At 47.1% G+C, this 21,487-nt stretch overlaps 3 protein-coding genes across 3 annotated transcripts in view; 2 read left to right on the top strand and 1 right to left on the bottom strand.

The window, feature by feature from the left end:
• The first annotated feature begins 1,621 nt into the window (after positions 1 to 1,621).
• On the top strand, positions 1,622 to 6,333 carry ACKR2 (atypical chemokine receptor 2). The gene is made up of 3 exons (XM_038129839.1): positions 1,622 to 1,804; positions 2,382 to 2,439; positions 4,212 to 6,333. Exons 1-3 carry the CDS (start codon positions 1,781 to 1,783, stop codon positions 5,327 to 5,329), a joined length of 1,200 nt encoding a protein of 399 aa, XP_037985767.1. The 5' UTR covers positions 1,622 to 1,780; the 3' UTR covers positions 5,330 to 6,333.
• On the top strand, positions 5,379 to 10,664 carry LOC119698192 (7-alpha-hydroxycholest-4-en-3-one 12-alpha-hydroxylase). Its single transcript, XM_038129836.1, has one exon. The coding sequence runs from the start codon at positions 7,522 to 7,524 to the stop codon at positions 9,049 to 9,051; it is 1,530 nt and encodes a 509-aa protein (XP_037985764.1). The 5' UTR covers positions 5,379 to 7,521; the 3' UTR covers positions 9,052 to 10,664.
• Positions 10,665 to 10,773: 109 nt separating this feature from the next.
• OBSCN (obscurin, cytoskeletal calmodulin and titin-interacting RhoGEF) overlaps positions 10,774 to 21,487 on the bottom strand; it is a 185,675-nt gene continuing 174,961 nt past the window's right edge. The window contains exons 108-117 of the mRNA XM_038129840.1: positions 20,845 to 20,955; positions 20,560 to 20,727; positions 20,028 to 20,150; positions 17,498 to 17,668; positions 15,969 to 16,089; positions 14,883 to 15,122; positions 13,545 to 13,768; positions 13,010 to 13,085; positions 12,356 to 12,505; positions 10,774 to 12,224 (exon numbers count right to left, since the gene is read on the bottom strand). Coding sequence (XP_037985768.1) covers positions 12,047 to 12,224; positions 12,356 to 12,505; positions 13,010 to 13,085; positions 13,545 to 13,768; positions 14,883 to 15,122; positions 15,969 to 16,089; positions 17,498 to 17,668; positions 20,028 to 20,150; positions 20,560 to 20,727; positions 20,845 to 20,955 — 1,562 coding nt within the window. The 3' untranslated portion in view covers positions 10,774 to 12,046. The remainder of the gene's footprint in view (positions 12,225 to 12,355; positions 12,506 to 13,009; positions 13,086 to 13,544; positions 13,769 to 14,882; positions 15,123 to 15,968; positions 16,090 to 17,497; positions 17,669 to 20,027; positions 20,151 to 20,559; positions 20,728 to 20,844; positions 20,956 to 21,487) is intronic.

Raw genomic sequence — 21,487 nt, 5'->3', positions numbered from 1 at the left:
TTTGTCTGCTGCCGGGGATGTGAGCTGCTGGCATCTTCCCATTGTCGTAGCCATGTAATGAGACTGGTGCTGGAAAATCAAACAGCTCAAGGCACGTTCCTCAGCAGTCCCGTCCCGTTTGTGATTTGTACAGAAACCCCCAAGCAGCAACAAACACTCCTGAGATTCTGTGAAATTTGGGCTCTTACTTAGTCCTTTGCTGAAGAGCTTCCACCTGATGTCAGAACCAGGGAATGATTTGGGTTGGAAGGGACCTTAAAGTTCATCCCGTTCCACCCCTCCCACAGGCAGGGACACCTTCCACCAGATCAGGTTGCTCCAAGCCCCGTCCAACTTGGAACACTTCCAGGAATGGGACAGCCACAGCTTCTCCGGCTTTCCCTCAGTCTGATTTTCTTGCTGCTGAATTATGTCGCTGACTGTGTTTTCCCATATTTCAGCTTTCAAGCAGACCTCGTTTTATGCCCACTCTATGCCAGGATTTTGATGGCCAAAGACAGCCTAGAAATTGCTCCTGACTTAAACTGTGTTCTGGAAGAGGAAGAAGAATCCACTGGGATCCCAAAGACACCTAAAACCTTCTCCTAAATCTGACAACAGCTTGTCAGAGAGAACCAGCAAAAATAAATCCTTTTGTCCCCAAGCCCAGTGCTCCTTTGTGCTGTTTGTACCTCCCCATCTCCGAGCTGGGGGAAGGCAGAGCTGCTGCTCCTGCAGGGTCACTCTGCCACCGACAAGTGGCATTTTGGGCATCACAAAATAAAGTGGCTCAGACAAGCCTGCATCTCTCTAAATGTGCTGCCCATTACCCCTAATCTGGTTACCTTAATTGCCAAAGCCATTAGGGCCCTGCAGTCTGAAAGGAAACAAAAAATCGATGCAATTACCAGCCCTGAAATTGAGTTAATATCTTATAATAAATTACAGTGAAGGCCACTTTCTCCATGACTCTCAGAGGCACGTTTAATTCTCTGCTTCAGGGCAGAAACTCAATTAAAAACAAAAACTTATTTCATTTTAATTGCTGGCCTAATGAAACCTCTGTCACCTGCAGCTTCCTTGTGTGTGTGCCCAGTGTCTCAGCTCTGCGAGTGGCTTCTTGCTTTTTTCTAACGTGTGTGCTGCACACATATGATAGTAATATATATTTATTAGAGGGTATATTTTAAGTGCAGCAGCAGCTGCTGGTGGCAAACATGGAAATGGGTAAAAATAACAAATTTCTCTTTGTGAATGCTCTGTGAATCTCTGTGGATGTGGAGCTGTGGCCATCAGTGCTGCTCTGCTCTCCTGTTTTTACCAGGCTGGTTTGGGGTGAATAAAATGCGCTGGGATTTGGCACAGGGGAAGCCTTGGCACAGCCGGGGTGTTCCCATGGCCCTGTTTGTTGGTGAGATGAGGAAACGAGCAGGACTGTGACCACTCACCCATGCTGATGCCCAGAAACTCCTCCAGTAAACCACCTGGCTTGGGCAGAGGCCATTTCTGGTCTGACAGGGGATGAGGATCCTTCAGATCCTCAGATTTATTGGAAAAATAAATCCATCCAGATTTATTGGAAAACATGAGGATTTTTACAGCTGGGGCTTAGCTCTGGGAGCTGTTGCAGATGTTGTGCTCAAATACAGGGTGGAGATCATACTTTCAGGGCTGCCAGGGAATGATAAAAAACAGGAAAACATAACAAAACCAGGGAGGTTATGCTGAGCTCACATTTCCTGACTGTCCTCTTATACCAACGAAAGAAGTTCCTAAAAGCCTGGTTCAAGCCTCTGGCAGGATGAAAAGAGGAGAAGAAGCTCCTGTAAGTGCCTTTTCTGCTTCTTGCTTGTAGACACAGCCACACAAGAAACTGGGCAAGGCTCTCTTGTGGTTTTGAAGGGTAGCCAGCTTGGGGCTGGGAATAATTCCTGAGCTCAGCCCTCTGTTCCACTCTGAGGTACGGGGTAGGGATGTAGATGCCATTGCTGGGCTGATGTGGAGGGAGGAGGATGTGGCAGAGGGAGGAAAGGCATCTCGGTGGGCTGGAAGAAACCCCAGATGCAAATTTTGGGAATGATTTGTCCTGGTGTGGGCAGAGGGGGTGGGAGGGGGAAGGTGTTTATGAGTCTCGGGTGTTGTTGCTGTGATCAGCAGGGTGTGCAGTTTGGTTTCCTCTCAAAGGCCTGAAGTCACAGCTGAGGGTGAGTTTCCTCCAAAATATGATACAGAAAAGAAATTTTAAAAAGCTTATTCCCAGACAAATCTTTTTGTGGCACTTTCCCATGGCAGATCCCTGCTCTCCCACTGCTCTGAAGCGCTCTGCAGCACTTGCCAAAGAACTGTGAGACGGCACAAAAACATTTCAATCCAGCTCAAACCCATTTTTCTTTTCTTTTCAGCTGCCCAGAAGTGCCTGGAATGGGTATTTAAGCAATTTCAGTCATGGGACCACAGCAGGTACGTCCAGAGCTTTACCCCTTACAGCTGTACACCCACTCTGAGCCTGTGGGGTGGAGAGGCACCCCTTTCCCTGGGTGTTTGTGGGGAGGAAACCATCCCTAAACCCTGCAGATCTCTGCAGGGACAAACTGATCCTCGAGGAGAGACTGCAGCTACACAGCCAGGCCTGTTTGGGAATACTGGAAAATGAGCCCCAGGGAAAAGATGGATAGCTTTGGCCATGGCTGAAAAAATGTCTGTTTTAGGGGTAGAGGGGTGTTTACACATTTTTTTTCAAAATTGTTTTTTGTTTTGCTGCCAAAAGATTAACCTTGATTTATAAACTCCTCATTAACCTTCAAAGTGCCAACAGCACCAGGCAAATCTCATCTCCTACTGTGTGAAATGGGCTCCTCAGTGACAGCTTTTTTTCTTGAAAATCAGATCACAAAAGTAGGAGGCTCCCAATCACTCACCATTTCCTGAAATCTGGGCTGCAACCATCTAAACAAACTGTGTCTGACGCCCACAGTTTCAGGGAGTGACCACGGCAGGGGTTGTCTCATGCCTTGTCTCATGCAGAAGTGATTCCAGCAATGTTCTTCCAGCTGAATCTCTCCCTCTCACCATAATTCAGGACTGGATTCTGGTGCCTACATGTCCTTCCCTTGGATGAGTCTTTGAGCAGCCTGGGATAATGGAAGGTGTCCCTGCCCAGGGCAGGAGGGCTGGAACAAGATGTTCTTCAAGGTCTCTTCCAACCCAAACCATTCTGGGATCCTATGAATGCTATATTTTCCACTTACTAATGCCTTTTACATGACATTTACATTATATTACACCAGAATCCATGTCTTGTTGTCCTAGAGTTGGCATGGAGAGGGGTCTGTGTCCTCCAAGGAGCAGGGAGATGTTCAGCTTTTCCCCTCTGGGAACAGCCCCACTGACATAAAGGTGCTGGTGGCAGGTTCTTCTTTACCAGGAATTGAGATGTTGCTTTCTCAGTAGTGACTCTGGTGAATATAAGCAGCTCACAGGGAGCTGTGGTGATGGATTTCCTGTAATTTGGAGCAGATACTTCACTAACAGCTTGTGGTGGTGCCAGGAGGAAGTAGTGACTTATGTCAGAGGAAACTAAGCTCATTCATTTTTAAGTTTTATGTGTCTGAGAAAGGAAAGCAGAATTCATTTTGGGTTTTGGTTTTGTTTGTTTGTTTTTTTTATATGTATATGTGGACAGCTATCCCCATGCTTAGGCAAAGGCCAAGTTGTTCAGGACACAAAATACTCACCAGACAGTGGCAGAAAATTTAAACCCATGAAATTCCAATACCTTAATGGAGCCTACAAGAAAGAGGAAGAGGGGCTTTAGGAGGGAATAAGGGAATAGGGGAAAGGGGAATAGGAGCATGGAGTGACAGGACAAGGGGAAATGGGTCTTTCAGTTGAAAGAGGATAGGTTTGGACCAAATATTAGGAGGAAGTTCTTTGCTGTAAGACCCTGGCACAGGTTGGCCAGAGAAGCTGTGGCTGTCCCTGGATCCCTGGAAGTGTCCAAGGCCAGGTGGGATGGGGCTTGGAGCAACCTGGGATAGTGGAAGGTGTCCCTGCCCATGGCAGGGGGTGGAACGAGATGATCTTGAAGGTATCTTCCAACCCAAACCATTCTGTGATTCTATGAACTAAACATCTCTGTGTTTCAGAGATGTCTTTCACTTTCACTCCATGATGTGCTGTTTGCTTCCTGTGTGTATTGGAACAACACTTTGATTCCTTTTTCTTGCTCCTAGGCAGCCACTGGTCAAACACATCCTCAGGAGAGACAACAACAACTACAGACACATGGCTGGCTGCTGCCAATTCGAGTGAGTACCCGTACGACTACCTGGATGAGGAGGATTATGGGCTCTATGGCCTCTGCACCAAAGAGGAGGTGCTCTCCTTCAGCAGGGTGTTCTTGCCATCATTTTACACCGTGATCTTCCTGGTTGGAGTGGCTGGGAATGCTCTCCTGTTTACTGTCCTCCTCATGTACATCAAGAACAAAAAGAAGATGACTGAGCTGTATCTGCTGAACCTGGTGGTTTCAGACTTCTTCCTGTTACTGACCCTTCCTTTCTGGGCTCTGTACATTTCTCAGTGGGTCACCTGGGACATCTTGTGCCCATTCTTAAATGCCATGTACACTCTGAACTTCTACAGTGGCATCTTCTTTGTGAGCTGCATGAGCCTGGACATGTATTTGCAGATAGTTCATGCTTGGTCTCCTCACAACTCCACGGTGTGGAGGAATTCCATCCTCGTCTTGTTGGTGATGTGGGTCCTTTCCATAGCTCTCTCCATTCCTGATGGCCTTTTCACCAGCACAAGGCAACTTCACAACAAAACCATCATGTGCACCCAGGATTATGGCCAGGAACATTTATTTTGGAAAGTTGTCTTTCGGGTGATTCAAAACATCCTGGGATTCCTTTTCCCCTTCCTCTTCATGACCTTCTGCTACTCCCGCATCGCCTGTGTGCTCAACACCTCCCAGATACCTGGCTCCAGGAGAGCTCTCTGCTTAGTCTTTACTCTGGTGGGGGTCTTCTTTGTGCTGTGGTGTCCTTACAACGTTGTGCTCATCCTTCACTCCCTGCAAGATGTCGGTGTGATCAGGAGCTGTGAAAGCAGTAGGAAACTGGACTATGCCCTGCAGATCACGGAGAGCTTGTCCTTTGTCCACTGCTGTCTCAACCCCTTGCTCTATGCTTTTGTGAAGAAACGGTTCAGGGCATATTTGTGGAAGATCCCTCAGGCCATTTTCAGGAGAGGCGCTTTCTTTTCCATCCAGGACTCCCAGACGAGCCTGTCTTGCAGCAGATACGCAGCTGAGATAGAAATGCTGAGCATCACAAATGCCTCATAAATATTTACATTATGTGTGAGCCCTCTGTCCTGCCCATGATGGAGTTGGTGTGAGCCCACAGCCCCGTGTAACCAGATAGTTCATCCTAGCAACAGCCTTGAGATGAGGACTTTCCATACTGGGATTGGAAAAGTACATGTGGGAGCTTTTTCTGTTGCAAGAGGAATTATTACGAAAGAATCGTCCTGGATTTACACAAGTGGAAGAAATCCAATTCCCATCTGGAGTATGTGAGGCAGGAGCAAATAAAGGATCAGATTTCTCAATGTTGTGCCTTAAAAAATGCAAACTAAAACTTGAAAACTTGAGGATAGAGTCTCCTCCTCCCTGGTGCGGGCTGAGGAATGGATTTCCACGCTCATTCCTCAGGCCAGAAAGACTGCCAAGGGATGGCTTTGCTTCTCCTGGCTCTTACCATCTGCCAGATGATTTAACCAGGATAATCTTGTTTTCTACCAGGTGATACAACAGGAAGGACTGGACACCTTTAAGCTGAGTTGTTCTCTGTCATGATGAGCTGTGCCACACAGACCTGCTGAGCAGGGAACTGTGGCTCTCCAAGGGGCAGAGCCTTGGTTAGACATCAGTTTGATCATCAGCTGATTTGAGACAGTTTGAGCAGAACAAAGTCCAGACCAGTAACAACCAGTGAGAAAGAGATAAAAAGGGCGCTCAGCAGATCAGTGGTGGAGATATTTGCCTTCCAAGCTCTTGTTTGACAAGATTAAAAAGATCCATGGGTACCACCTATAACATAAATACTGGCTTTGAAACACAACAGAGTGAGAGCATGGCCTGAACAGAAGAGCACAGAGAGTGATGGTCAATCCTTATTATCCAGTGCAGCTTTGAAGTTCAAGGTTCTGAGTTTGCTGACTTTTATTTGAAGGCATTATTCACCCCAAATGCTCCTGAACCTTAAATGGTCCCTTCCTATCCTGAAAATCTATTAAGTCTGGAAATTGCCTAGAATTCTACAAATAAAATTATTAATTTAAGAGAAAGCACTCATCACATTTATTTTATTACTACGTAAGGTTACAGGAGTGAGAAGGGCTTTGAGTTGATCACTGCTGTTATTTTTCTTCTCAACATTGCTACAGTGTTTTTCCAAAATGGTAAGGTTGGGAGCTTTCCTTAAAAAAACAAAGCCAGAATAAATATTTAGCTGATGCTATGATGTGGCCTTCACTCCTCGGGTCAGGTCACTGGAGGGAACATGGAAAGGGACAGCAGCTGGGAAGCTAAAAAGATGAAGATTGTGATCCCAGACAGGGAAAGGCTCTTGGGACTGTGGAAAACTTATGATGGAATGCTGTAGGGGAGAGCAAAGGTGAGGAATAGAGGGGAGTTAATGTCACTCTCCATTCTGCATGAGAAGAGGTCCAAGCACCAGCCAAACCCCATTTGGAGAGAGGTAACAGGGGAGTTTGAGAAGCAGAAGGGAGAGTGGGTAAAGCAGAAGTGCTGTGGTCCCTATGGGCACTGCTCCCCAGCCAGGGGCTGGATGGAGCATCTGGATACTCTGGACTCCTCTGGTGCCAAGCAAATGCAGTGGCTCCAGCTCTCCTCACTCATGGGGTAGCTCAGCTGCTTTGCTTTGCACTCAGACAGAGCAGTAGCACTTGCACTGTTCATTGGCAAAGCGGTCCTGGGGCACCATGTGCTGTGGAGATCACCAAAATGTCAGAGATTTTTCCTTCTCTTGGCTTTTGAGACCAAATCAGCTCAGCTGAGACCCCCTTCCCTCGGTCCTGTGCTCATTTCCAGTAGCATATCCAACATCCACTCTTGGCTTCATTTTTTCAGTGAGTGTCCATAGCCTGGTCTTAAAGGCAGAAATCACAGAGTGGGATTCTCTGGACATTTTCTTTACAAAATCTGGGCTCCATGCAGCCTAGAGAAGGGAATTTGCCTCATGCCAAAACCCATCTCCCTAACAAAGCATGGATACTCCAACAGGATTCCAACATACCTTATAAACACAACACACCTTAAAAAATCTCTGTTCATCCAGGGACGAGTTCACCTCAAAGCAGAGCACTCCTCAGGGGCAAGGCAAACACTCACAGCCAATGAGGACCGAGGCTGTCAGCTCTGCATCTGCATATCAGCTGCTGGGTGGGGATAAAATGCACATTCCCAACCCAACCTGCCTCTAGTCTCAGCTCCCAGACGGGCACAGAGCTCTCATGGTGCTCTGGGTGGCTCTCCTCTGTACCTTGGTGTCATCGCTGCTCGGTGGGCTCTATGTCCTGGGTGTGTTTCGGAGACAGAGACCCAATGAGCCTCCCCTGGACAAAGGTACCATTCCCTGGCTGGGCTATCTGCTGGAATTCAGAAAGGACTGCTCAGAGTTTCTCAAAAGGATGCAGAGCAAACACGGGGATGTTTTCACGGTGCTGATTGGTGGCTATTACTTCACCTTTGTGATGGATCCCTTCTCCTTTGGCACCATTGTGAAGGAATCGCGATCTAAACTGGACTTCAGGACTAATGCAGCTCAGCTGGTTGTGAAGGTTTTTGGCTACAAGCCCACCGAAGCCACTCCTAACATAGTTCATACATCGAGCACCAAGCACCTGATGGGAGATGGCCTCACTGTCCTCATACAAGCCACCATGGAGAGCTTTCGGAAGCTGCTGCTTTTCAACCTGAGCTCAGGAGAGAAGAGAGTGTGGCAGGAGGAAAACCTCTTCCACTACTGCTACAACATTGTCTTCAGAGCTGGGTATCTGGCTCTGTATGGCACCGAGCCACCCCGAGGGGCGGGGAACAAGGAAAAAGCTGAAGAGCAGGATCGCCTCCACTCCAACCAGCTCTTCCAGGAGTTTCGTAAGTACGACCGCCTCTTCCCTCGCCTGGCCTTTGCTCTGCTGCCTCCCAAGGATAAAAGAGAGGCTGAGCGGCTGAAGAGACACTTCTGGAACGTGCTGTCTGTGAAGAAGGTCTGGCAGAAGGACAATATCAGTGGCTGGATAAGTGATCAAGAGAAACTTCTGGCAGAAAACGGTGTCCCCGAGTACATGCGGGAGCGTTTCATGTTTATGCTCCTCTGGGCATCCCAAGGCAACACGGGCCCAACTGCCTTCTGGCTCCTCTTGTATCTGCTGAAGCATCCAGAGGCTCTGAAGGCTGTGAGAGATGAGGTGGATAAAGTCTCGAGGGAGAGTGGGCAGGAAGTAAAGGCAGGGAGCCCCCCAGTTACTGTCACTAGGGACATGCTGAACCAGACTCCTCTGCTGGACAGTGCTCTGGAGGAGACCCTGAGGCTAATGGCAGCCCCAATGCTGGTCAGAGCTGTCCTCGAGGACACCTCCCTGAGGACAAGCAGTGGGACAGAGTTCACCCTCCGCAGAGGGGACAGGGTGGCTCTGTTCCCACACATTTCTGTGCAGATGAACCCAGAAATCCACGAGGAGCCTCACAAATTTAAGTACGACCGTTTTGTAAACCCAGATGGCACCAGGAAAGATTTCTACAGAAATGGGAAGAAGCTGAAATTTGTCAGCATGCCTTGGGGGGCAGGAGTTTCCACCTGTCCAGGGCGCTTCTTTGCTACTGCTGAAATGAAATTGTTTGTGTTCTTGATGCTGAGTCACTTTGACCTGGAGCTGGTGAATGAGGAGGAGGAGATCCCAGCCATAGACATCAGCCGCTGGGGATTCGGGACGATGCAGCCTGTCCGTGATGTTCGGTTCAGATACCGGCCACGCTTCTAACCTGGGGAGTCCTGTGCTGTTGTTTGTCCTGGTGTCACCTCTGGGACAAATTGTCTGATCCCGTGGTTATCAGATCTGTGCAGTGTCAGCACCGATATGATCTTGTTTGCTTAATGTTTATCATGGCTTTTGTTGTTACCTCCTCCTCGTGTGCTGCTGCTGCTGCGTGTTGTGCTGGTTATGGGATAGAGGGTAATCTGCACAGAGAGACAAAATGTGTCCTGCCAGGCTACTCCCAGCCCCCTCCCAGGGGCCATCAGCCCACTGAAAGCCAGGAGGAGCACAGGGTCGGATTGGCAGGTGGGAACTCAAATTCAGGGCTTCCAAGGAACGAGGGTTTTGTCCAGGTTCCTCCCAGGGCTGCCCCAGCAGAGCATCTGGGACCCATGGTGCCAGAATGACTCCCATGGAGATGTGTCATCAGGAACAGCTCTCTGGATCACCACCTGGGATTAGTGGGATTGTGTCGAGGCAGGGGAGACATCCTATGCTGTGTAGGGGAAGAGCATTTTGGGGCTGCACAGGACTTTATATAATAGAGTGTTTGGGGGAGGAACCAAAGGGGGGTAAAAGAGAGATTTAGGTGATTTAGGGAGCAAAATTGAGATGTAAAGGGATGAAAAGGGTTGGTTGGGTGCAAATAGGTGACTGACTGAGTCCCTAGACTTGTCTGGTCACACCCTGCACCTGATAATTTCTTTTCCACATGAAGTATCATTGGCAGGATGGCATCAGCTTGTGGTGAACCCCTGAAAGGTCAGAGAGCAGCAAATACCCTCTCCAGAGATATAAAAATTTCCTTGGGGAAATTTTGTCGTGTTTATGGCTCCCTTCTTATATCTGATGAGGCCTCCAAAGAGAGCAACCTCAGTCTCTTATGGGCTACAGCCACTGTGATCTTACAGCCCTCAAATATTTTTTTTTTACCTGCTGAATCAGTGCAGGATAAAACTTTGCTCTACAAGCTCTGCTTTGCTTTATCACCCTTCAACAATTAGGACTCTCACCACTTCCTTACAGAAGTTAAACCCAAGCCTCTCCTGCATGGAGAACAGTGGATTGATTTTAATGCTGACACTAACCTTGAACTTTGGAGATTATTTGTGGTTGAGGAATGAAACTCAAACATTTTCACACACGTCCAAACGTCAGATCCAGATTCTGCTTTGTCCTGTGAAGGGCAGGGTGATGTTGTAACTGCATGTTAAGGGCAAACTATCCCAGCCTGCCAGACTGGTCATTAGCCCTGACCTCATGGTGGTGGTGGGAATTCAGGCAGAAGCTACCAAGCAGTTGTGGCAGGACCAAAGAAAACCAAAACTACCTGTAAGGCTTGACTGCAACAGCTGATATTTCCATTAACATTTCCAGCACCTTTTCACTCCTTCCATGCTCCATCTACAGCTCTCACCTATTTTTTTTGTCATCCATCTGAAGCCCTTCTCACATTCTGGTCAATGCAAGGTCCAAACCATGCCCAAGACTGCTGCCTTGGGGTAGCCAGGCAGCTCAGAGCCATCATCACATCCTGACCAGGTGATGTCCTCCTTCCAAAGCTCTAGGAAAAGGATTTTTCCTGTGGATGTCCTGCATGGAAGTGGTTCCCAGCTAGTAGACAGTGTATACAGGTTATCACAAAAAGCCCAGGTCAGAGTTGAGGGGTGAAGGACTTGTGCTGCACAAATGTGGATTGGGACTGGGATGTAAAAGTAATAACAATGATTCAGCAGAAAAATCTGGCTTTATTTGCTCATCAGAATGGTATTTTTAACCAAACAGTGTTGAGTCTATAAAAGAGCTCAGACATGCTCAAATGCATGCAATTGTGAGAAGCAAAAGAGAAAAGTCATATATGGAAGAGCATGAAAGCTCCAAATGAGTTAATTTATAATTGTGCTTTTTATGTTTAGGTAGGTTTTTCCCTGGCACTAACCTTTCCATCCCAAAGTGCACCAGCAAGAGCAAAGAACCAGCCTGTGCCAACAAAAACCTGACTGGATTTTTGAAAGAAGTTGGATTGGATGGGATCCAGAACCTTGAAAGGTTTCTGGGGGGGCAGCCCTCATTGCAGTGTCTGTCTTGTATAGCTCTCCTCTCCTCCCAGAGAACTGAGCATGGAGTCTGGCCCTAAGCCCTTGGGTTTCTCTCCTCTAGCACACTTCAGCATTCCAAATTTTACAATCTATTGAGTTCTTTCCTCTAGCACACTTCAGCATTCCAAATTTTACAATCTATTGAGTTGGTGCCTGCTCTCCACAGCACAGGGAAAGCTCCTGTGCTCTCAGTCACAATTCCTGCTCTGCATGCTCAGCAAGAGAAGGAGTCATGATGTTCCATCTTTCAGGTTTGGAACAATATGGGTTAAACTTGTTGGGAAAGAGCATCCCTGGATAAACAGCCTCACTTTTATTATTGAACTGTAATGTGTTAGGAACTGTTTTCTTGTTCACCTTCATCTAAACACAGCCAGACACAGCTCTGAGAAAGCTCCCTCTTACTGCTGCTGATATGAGAAATTGAGGGATACTTCAATCACTGCAGAGAAACTCCAAGGAACACTGAAGTTATGAGTACAAAGCAATGACACAGCCAACACCATCCTTTGCAGAGGAAAGCAGGGTGTGAAGGTCAAAGAGGAACGTGACATTTCAGGATTATGAAAAAAGAATTAAAACATTCAGCCTTTGCCTGGGACACTGCTGCCACATGTCCAGGTAGATGTGTCCCTGCTCCCCAGGGAAGAGCAGCTTGGCTTCAAAGTCTCTTAGTGGTACAAAATCTGCACATTACAAGGTCACTGTTGGGTTTGCTGCCTTCACTGTCCAGTGTCCCCATTCCCCCCACGAGTCATACACAGAAACAGCCCGTGGCAGGCAGGACACACGGACAGAACACAGTGGGGTCTCCAGAGAGCAGCTTGGCAGGAGGGTTTGGTACCAAACACCCGATGCAGGAGGGCACAGGGAGGAGATTCCCATCTGTCACCACATCCACATCACTGTGCAATCATGAGGCCGTACTTGGAGCACAGCAGGCCTCTCTTCTTTTCCCGTTCCATGAGGAAATTCCTCAGTTTGGTGGTGGGGAAGGTGACCAGTGCCTGCTGCCTGTTGTCCAGACCTGTCTCCTGGAGCCACGGGCTCTGGAGGCACTCGGAGGCTGAGGGCCTTCCCCTAGGACAGACAAAGGTGAGGGGTCAGTCAGGGATCCATGCTGCATGAGGAGGCTCCTTGCAAATGGAGGGAAGGGGCAACACGCAGGATGTGCCCCAGCTGTGCTGCTGGGAGGACAGGCAGCCTCTTACCAAGGGTTTGCACACAGAGTGCTCTGGAGGAAGGACACTGCTCCCCCAGAGAGACCCGCGTAGCACCGCGTCAGCTTCAGCTTCCCCTTCCTGGCTGTCCTCAGGAACTCACAGGGCACGTCTGAGCTGATGGGGTAGTTGGCACTCAACCTGCCCCAGGAGGAGAGAATTGAAAACATGAAACTGCCTCCAGCTCTGGGGCTCCAAGCATGAGGAGGATGTGGAGGTGTTGGAGTGAGTCCAGGGGAAGCCACTGGGGTTAGGAGAGGGATGGAGCACCTCTCCTTTGGGGAAAAACTGAGAGAATTGGGATTGTTCATCCTGGAGAAGGCTTCAGGGAGACCCTAGAGCCCATTCCAGTGCCCAAAGGGGCTCCAAGAGAGCTGGAGGGGGACTTTGGATAAGGGCTTGTAGTGGCAACCCCTCCACTAAGGACTGAACAGTTTTAAATTAAAAGAGAAGAACTTTAGATTAGATATTGGGAAGAAATTCTTCCCTATGAGGGCATTGAAGTCCTGGCACAGGTTGCCCATGCATCCCTTCCATCCCCCAGCTTTCCATGGCATTGCCAAAGGAGGGGCACAGCTGAGATTAACTCTCTGAAACTGTGATTTTAAAGCCAGTAACAGCACAGGGAGCAATCAACTGACTCACATGATGAAGGCTGTGATTCCAATGGACCAAATATCAGTCTGGGGAAGGGCTCCTTGCTCTGTCAGCAGTTCTGGAGCTGGAAAAGTAAACTTGTGTGAGGCAAGCTCCTCTCCAACACACCGAGAGCAGCACAAAGGCAATGAATACTTTTATGCTTTGCTGCCTTCCCAAGAGGGAAGAAGAGGCAGCTCCCAGGACAGGGAGCTAGTGAAGGAGCTTCCCCATGGATGCTGATTGCAGTGAAACCATAAGAACCTCTGGGCAGATGGCAGCAATGCTTCATCCCTGGTTAAATGGACACATGGGTGCCAGCCAGAGTGGCATTGCTGTGAGCTCTGTCCCCTGTGGTCTGCAGTGGGACAGCTGTCACCACCCACTGCTCCCACAAACTCACTCCGGCACTGGAGAGCAGCACCTGGAAGGCTGGGAGGCTTTTCTTGCTGGGACCACCTGCTGCCCTGACCAATGTTTGTGTCCTTCTGTTTATCACAGATTGCAGATAAGCCCCAAGTCACTGTGACTGAGCTCTACTCACCCATGGTCTCCACATAGTCCGAGCATTTGTCCATGGTAATAAATCTGTCTGGTGTGTAGAACTGTGCGTTCCCAAAATCCAGGAGTTTCAGCAGGTTGGGCTCGGTGATGATCATGTTCTCAGACCTGAGGTCCAGGTGCAGGATGTTGTGTGCATGGAGGTACTCAGTGGCACTGAGGATCTGCCACAGGTAGTCTCGGACCTCCACCTCTGAGTATGATGTCCTGGTGAGAGAAAGGGGATAGAAAACACAAGTGTCCTCTCTACATGCCCAGAAATGTCTTTCTACACCCACTATCATCCTCCCCTGGGTGTCTGATCCCACCAGACCCTTGAGAGTCAAGAAGAAACAACTCTAGTTTATCAAATCAGCTCTGTGTGGAGAGGCTGGTCCATCCTGTGAGTCAGGTTTACAGATGCAACAACAGGATGTTGTAGAGCTGAAAGAGAGAAAGCAGATTTGATGCCCACAATTCTCTCTTTTTTTTCTCACAGGATTTCAGATCGATTTTGTGCCACTGTGAGAAACAATGAATCTTCCTGACCCTCAGTAACCTCCATGTCATGGTGTTGGGATTAACAGGTATTGGTGTAAGGAAACCCTTCATGTATCACATTATGAGAGACAGTGATGCCTCAGGTTTTAGCTTTTATATTTTCAGGTTCTGTGCTGCTTTAGTGTGTGGGGCTGGGTTCACATCAGGGGATGCTGAGCTCTCTGCACAGAGCAGGGAGACAAAACAATTCCTGCTCCAGCTGGGCACCAAGGACAAATGATCCAAAGCTCAGCCCAGGAGCACAAACAGCGTGGGCTGCAGAGAGAAAAACAAGCAGGGTGGGAGTGCCTGGGCTAAAGCTGGAACGGGACAATGAACTGCAAGGTGCAAATGGAGCAGAACTGATCCAAGGGAGAGACCCCGGGAGCGCTCGTGCATTTTGGGACCATTTGGGTTGATCTTGGGTGCAGCCCTGGCTGGGCTCTTGTGCTGCCCAAGGTGCATCCATGGAGGAGATCTTTTTAATAAATCCCTGCTTTATTCTGTGACTCTGTCCAGCCTCTGCTCTAGGTCAGCCTGCACAAGGTATCAACAGAGTTTCATATCAACCACTGTAAACTGCTTTCATCATCTGAGCTGGGTGGCCCTGAGTTGTCCTGCTGTACTCAAGTAATTTTTTATCTCACAAGAAGATGCAAAACAAACACTTTACAGATCCTGTGTGCAATGGCAGCACAGTGAAAGAGATGGAGAGGGATGATCCAGTTTGTCAGGAGAAACCAACAGGTATCTTCCTCCCAACAGCAGCCCTGACTGGAAAACTCTTCCCTCGTGTTCTTACCGTAACGCCAAGGAGTGGAGCAGCTCTGGCCCCACACACATCTCCTGGATCAGCACCAGGTGCCGGGGGCTGACATAGGCACCCTTCAGCTGGGCTATGTTGGTGTGGTGGAGCTTCCTCAGCACCTGGTACTCCAGCAGCACGGCCTGCTTGTCCTCTTGCCAGTAAGGGATGATTTTAGCAGCCAAAGTCTTGCCGCTCACCTTCTCGCGGCACTGCCGGACAATGCTGAATCGGCCCCTGGTGCAAAGGAACACAAAGGCACGTTAAGCTTCTCTCCTGTTCTTTAAAACCTCCAGGATCCCATGCTGCGTTTTTCATCTGTGCCTGGTGGGGAGTTATTGCATCTACTGTCGCAGTTTGCACATCCCCCTGTGTCTTTTAACTGTACAGTCACTTTAAATTACAGGAGTGAGAGCTTAAACTCCTCTGGAGAGAGAGGAGAGAGCAAGAGAACTACCCCTGTTGGCAACAGAAATCACTGTCTTTCTTCTAGGCAGAGAAAGTTGAATCCCAGCACCCTGACTGCAGGGGTGTCTGCAGAGGTTGATGCAGCAAGGACGAGAAACTTTGTTAGCCCTGGGCTCCTTTAATGATAAATCAAGTGGCTGCCCCCCTGCCCAGCACATTTGTTGTGACAGGACAAGGGGGGATGGTATTAAACTAAAAGAGGGTTGATTTAGACCAGATATGAGGAAGAAGTTTTTTTTACAGTAAGGGTGGTAAAACAACCTGGCCTTCAGCACTTCCAGGGATGAGGCAGCCACAGCTTCTCTGGAGAGCCTGTGCCAGGGCCTCCCCACCCTCACAGGGAATAAATTTTTCCTAATATCTAATCTAAACCTACTCTCTTTCACTTTGAAGCCATTGCCTTGTTCTGTCCCTAAATCCCCTTATAGAAAGTCCCTCTCCATCTTTCTTGTAGGCTCCCTTCAGGTTCTGGAAGGTGCAGTTAGGTCACCCTGAAGTTTCTCTTCTCCAGGCTGAACAACCTTGATTTTTTTTCAGCCTTTCTTTGTAGGAGAGCTGCTCCATCACATGTGGGATTTCCCTCTGGGTCATTAAGAACTCAGCTGGGTTCTCTACCTTTTGATCTCAGTTTGGAAGGCGTAGGTCTGGTAGGTTGGGAAGGGCTCAGGAGGGGAGATCATTTCACTCTCTTCTTCAGGGGCAGCTGATGGGAACTCCTGCGTGGCAGCACGGAGCTCTGCAGGGAGAAAGGGACAGGCTTTACATGGGAAAACAGCTCTGGGTGGAAACTGGAGCCTCTTTGAGTCACCCCTGCTATCTGTGAACAACAGATAGGCTTCTCCAGGTGACTCTGTGTTCCAGCTGTGGCACCCACTGCTACTGGAATGCAGCAGATTCTGCTCTGTCCACCCCAAAATTCCCTGATATGGCACTGCAGACAGAATGAGATGGATTCTATGTTGTGTGCTGTGGCATCAAACCTCTTAGCCACTGTTTCTTATTTTCTCTCACAGCAAGTCCTCAGGATATGATAATAACTGTCAAGAAATTAGAGACTCTAATTAGAAATTAGAAACAATTAGAAAAATTGTGGTTGGACATTTCAGAGCAGCAGCTGGAACTTGTTGCTCTGGTTCTGGTGTGTGGTTGTGTCCAACTCCCTGCAATACTAAAGCATCCCTTTAAAGTATCTGGTTGGGAAAGCTGAGATATGATAAGAAATCCTGAGAAAAAGGAAAGCAGAGGACTTGGGGTGAGTTAAAAATATCTCTGTGAACCGATTTTTACAGACCAGTCCTCTCCATTGGGAGGAAATTCTAGCTAGAGCATCCTTCTGTTTCTTTACAGAAAGGACATTTCCTTTGCTGTGAGGATACGTTTGCTGTGGGGCCGTGGATCTCTTGATTTTAAAAACATGTGGGCAGCACAAAGTAGTCAAACAGGTGGCAAAAATAATAAATCAAGATTTCTATACTTCAGAGACAAAATACAGCTGGAAAATTCACCACAGGAGGACAATAATTCCCAATGGAAAACTCCAGAATAGACAAGTTAACTACTGAATTTCAGATTTAGTCTGTAATGTAAGCAAGAACAGTTTTCACCAGTGCAAGATCTATAGCAGTAGATAAATGCCTCCAGTAAAACAGTTGTTTTATTTATTTTAAAACAAGACTTATTTCCTCATAATCTCCAATCAAAACTGTGTCTTCAACAGGTAATCTACAGCTCCCAGGTTGTTATTTTGTTATTAAATTTAATAGATGTTATTTTAATAAATAATATATTTATTATTTTTATATTAAATTTTATATTTTGTCATATTAAATTTTATATTTTGTCATATTAAATTTTATAGTTACACGTTATTTATAGTTACACATTTTATAGTTACACATTGTTTATATTTACATAATGTTGTTATCTTATTGGGGTTTTTAATGTGTTTATACCTATTCCCCTGTGTCCAGAACCAGAAAATAATTAGAAAATAATTTAATTTTAGATGCAAAAGCCCTGAACAACCCTGAGCCAAGTGGAATTGGCCTTGATTCACTTGCTCTTGACTTCTGGGTCCACAACCAAAAAGATGCAGAGGGTTTGATGCAGGAAAATCCCAAAGTTTTCTTGGTGTTTGGTCTTACCCGTCTGATCCTTGCCAGTGATTGTCACTTTGGCAGAGGGGTCGCTGTAGGGGCCCATCCCTGCCTTGCTGGTGCAGGCTGTCCTGAAGTGGTAGGTGAAGCCCTGGGGGAGATTTCTGGCATAGTAGCAGCAGTCAGTGATGTCAGAAGCAAGAGTTGTCCACTCCCCATCTGAACCAAGGGCAGAGAGAAAAAAAATCAGGACTCATTTTAAGGTGGTCACAATGGCTTGGAAGTTTTTTGAGATTTGGTGTTTTATTTTGGTGTTTTTTTGTTTTGTTTTTTTTTGTTTTGTTTTGGTTTGGTTTGGTTTTTTGTTTTTTTTTTTTGTTTTTTTTGTTTGTTTGTTTTTGCTTGGTTGTTTTTTTTTTCTTTTTCTTTTTTTCCCCACCAATTTTATTTACGTGCTGGGAATGTGGAGAAACCAACTCACCATGGCCAACTCTGGGGCTCTACCTGTGTCATTCTTCTCTAAAATCAGCTGGTTCATATATGATAATTCCAAATTGTGCCAATATTGTTCCAGAGGAGTGGTGAAATTTTCCTGTATTTTTTTCTCTTTATTTAATTCATGCCACCAAACTCTACTGGAAATATACATCGAGAACTCCAAATAAAAGATAAATAATTTTTTTTTACTGTTGGCCCTGTCTTGAATCCAGTTGAGACCATGAGGTGCAGGATTCCTGGACAGAGCCATCCACTAACACCATCCCAGCAAACCTAGTGTTTGAAACATGAGGGTTTTACTCAGCTTTTATGAAACTCAGATGATTTCTCATGGAACTGGAATTGTAGGTACATTCTGGGCTCATTATTCACGGGACTAAGTTAGGAAGCAGAAAATGCTCAGCAAACATTTAATCAGCATTCCTCCCACACGATGCTGTGCCCCCTGTTTTGCTGTGCTCAAGGCTGAACCCAACTCCCTGCAACTGCCTGAGATTAATCCCATCCTTCCATTCAAATAAAATCTGGCAAAGAGCCTCAAACCATTGGATAAGCAGCAATTCCCCACCCAAACCCAAGGTATCAATGATTTTACAGGGTGATGGTTGAATTGGGGGCTGTTTGTGCAAGAAGGAGCAGATACAGCTTAGAAATAGAGAAAAATATGTGCAGAAGCAGCACAGAAAAGTCAGTTTTCAAATAATGGATAAAACAAGGCATTTATTCCTGATTATCTTAATCTTCCTGTGTTCAGGAGAGCAGGATTTTGGAAGTTCCTGCCAAATACACAGAACACAGTGGAAAATTGTAGATGCTGTTCCCCATTTATCTTCCTAATTGGAAGAACTTGTGTTTGTATCCTCCCCAAAATCTCTCCTACAGTTGTGTCAAAATGAGTAATGACAAAGAAAAGTGGTGTTGGAGGGAATGTGACTCACACCAGCTCCAGAGGGAAAGGGCAGAAATCTGCTGCCCAAGCTCATCCAGAAGGGAGGGTTTGTGTTTTTGTTTGTTTGGAGAATTAAATGAAGGAACACGGAGCTGCTGAATCCAGGCTGTGTTTGTGCGGCTGCAGCAGGAATTGCTATCAGACATCCCACTCATAATAACAACAGCAAATCCATCCCGAGAGAGGCAGAACAGCCTTGGGGATTTGATACAAAGCTTTTGTAACTAAACAGGAAAAAATCCACTTTTGACAAGGGCAGATAGTGACAGGATGAGTGGGAAGGGCTTTAAACAGTGGGAGATTTAGATGAGATGTCAGGGAGAATTTATTATTCAGAAAGTGTTGAAGTCCTGGCACAGGGTGCCCAGAGAAGCTGTGGCTGCCCCTGGATCCCTGGCAGTGCCCAAAGCCAGGTTGGACAGGGCTTGGAGCACCCTGGGACAGTGGAAGGTGTCCCTGCCATGGCAGGAGGGCTAGAATTAGATCCTTTTTAAGGTGCCTTCCAACCCAAACCATTCCATGATTAAATGTCCACTAACTTTCATCAGCCTCTGGACCAAGCCTCAAAAGAAAGTATCAAAGGGGTGATGCAGTTTTGTCAAACTTTGGTTATCTTGTCCTGGCTCTTTGCCCTAAGCTTCCTCCACAGTCAATAGGAAAAGAAAACACAGCTGTTCAGCTGAGGATAAATTGCCTGTTTGATAAATCATCTTTTTTCTAAGACTGTACAGAAAGCCTGAGCCTGGGATGATGTTGTTTCATTACTGTCTAATTTTGTCAGATTGCTCAGAGTTTATATCAGATTACTCAGAGTTTATATCAGATTACATCAGATTATATCAGACCAGGCATTTTCTCCTGTAGCTGCTCCCTCTTTGGTTGTAGCTTCCATGCAGCCTTGTTTGATTCACACTTTAGCAAACCCTTGGTATGAATATGCAAATTCCAGGTTGATTTAACCAGCCCAACTCCCAACTTTTAGAGTGTTAAATGATAGCTGTATGAATCCCATTCCTAACTCTAAACTGGGGAGTTAAATCAGGCTGTTTCTGAATAACAGTGAAATATCTAGCTGGTGAAGACATCATACAAACCAAGATCTCCTTGCAAAGCACGAGGACAGCACTTTACCTTCAGTCCTGCACTGGACAGTGTAGTGGACAGGGGTGTTGGTTTCCACAGGTTTCCAAACCACCTGCACTCCATCCTTGTAGACCTCCACGATGTCAGGGGGTGCAGGGCTGGGGGGAACCTCTGTGGAGAGGAGGCACAAACCCCATGAGTGTTAACAGCAGCACTGCTGTGATACACAACTCTACACCCAGCATGTCTCAGCTGCAGATATTATTTTTATATATATATAAAACATGTATATGATTTTTATGTATATCTATATATAAACACAGGTGGTGGAACAGCAATTTTGCCATCCCTAATTTAAACTCAATACGAAGATTTTGTCTTGGAGTGGCTTTTTATCCAGGAGAGAAAATAAAGAGTGAAGAAGAGGGAATGAATCCTGCAGAGGCTGTGGACCACAGCAAGGGAGAGATCTTCTGCACCCATGTGCAGGAATCTCACCTCAAAGGTATTGAAAGGTTACATTTTTGGGGACAAAATTACTTAAATACCTATTTCTGTAACTACTCCTTCCTTCTCTCACCTGCTTTTCTTATGACACAAGAGGTGGATGCTGAGCCCAGAGAGTTTGTGGCCACACAGGTGTAAATACCAAAATCCTCAGCACTAACAGAGAGAATTGTTAACAGCTGGAAGTGTTTGAGCGTGGATGAGATGAGGATCCGGCCGCTGCTCTGGACAGGTATCCCATCTGGAAAGCAGGAGATGGGAGAGATAAGTACCCTAAAAATGATACCAAGGGGTTTAAATCTCTCCCTGCAGGCCTGTCCCGAGGGTCAGGCACTCTCTGGAGGGATGGCAGTGTCACCTCTGAACCAGCTGATGTGCAGGGAGGAGTGAGCTGCGGTCCGGCACGAGAGCGTCACGCACTGTCCGGCGGCCGCAGCCTGGTCCGTGAGCTCCTCAACGAACGATGGGGCTGCAGAGGGGAGGGAAAGTGGGGATTCAGCATGGCCTGGAGAGCTTTGTGGGAAACAAATCCCTGCAGGACATCAGAAAGCATTTTTAAGGGGGTCAAGAAGCTTTCTGGTTCTTTGACTCCCATTTGGAGAGTCCCCCGGGCACAGAGCACACGGGTGAAGGAACCCTGTTCAGCCATGGGTGTAGTGTGACAGATCCAGATGGATCTTGGAAAATCCATGGGGAATATCTGCATTGCCCAGCCCTGGTACAGCTAAAGCAGCAGAACAGCTCAGAGCAGAGAGAGACCCTGTCACAGCCAAGGTTTTCCTCTGGTCAAACCTAATTGTGGGAGCAAAACTGAATTATGGAACTTCAAGGACGAGGGGATCAAATAGGACAAGAGGAAATGGTCTCCAGTTCCCCCAAGGGAGGTTTAACTTGGATATTAGGGAAAATATCTTCATGGAAAGTGTTGTCAAGGACTGGAGGAGGATGCCCAGGGAGTCACCATCCCTGGAGGGATTTAACAGATGTGTGACACTTGGGGA

This window comes from Motacilla alba, chromosome 2 (genome assembly GCF_015832195.1).
Source record: "Motacilla alba alba isolate MOTALB_02 chromosome 2, Motacilla_alba_V1.0_pri, whole genome shotgun sequence".
Lineage (NCBI taxonomy): Eukaryota > Metazoa > Chordata > Aves > Passeriformes > Motacillidae > Motacilla > Motacilla alba.
Note: the sequence above shows the minus strand (reverse complement) of the source record. Positions and strands in the feature narration are given on the sequence as shown.

Excerpts from the sequence above, each read along its gene's own strand:
- ACKR2 (XM_038129839.1), top strand. The coding sequence starts at position 1,781 with ATGAAAAGAGGAGAAGAAGCTCCT. Across the intron at positions 1,805-2,381 it reads AAAGAGGAGAAGAAGCTCCT|CTGCCCAGAAGTGCCTGGAA; the intron begins GTAAGTGCCTTT and ends TTTTCTTTTCAG. Across the intron at positions 2,440-4,211 it reads CAGTCATGGGACCACAGCAG|GCAGCCACTGGTCAAACACA; the intron begins GTACGTCCAGAG and ends TCTTGCTCCTAG.
- LOC119698192 (XM_038129836.1), top strand. The coding sequence starts at position 7,522 with ATGGTGCTCTGGGTGGCTCTCCTCTGTACCTTGGTGTCATCGCTGCTC.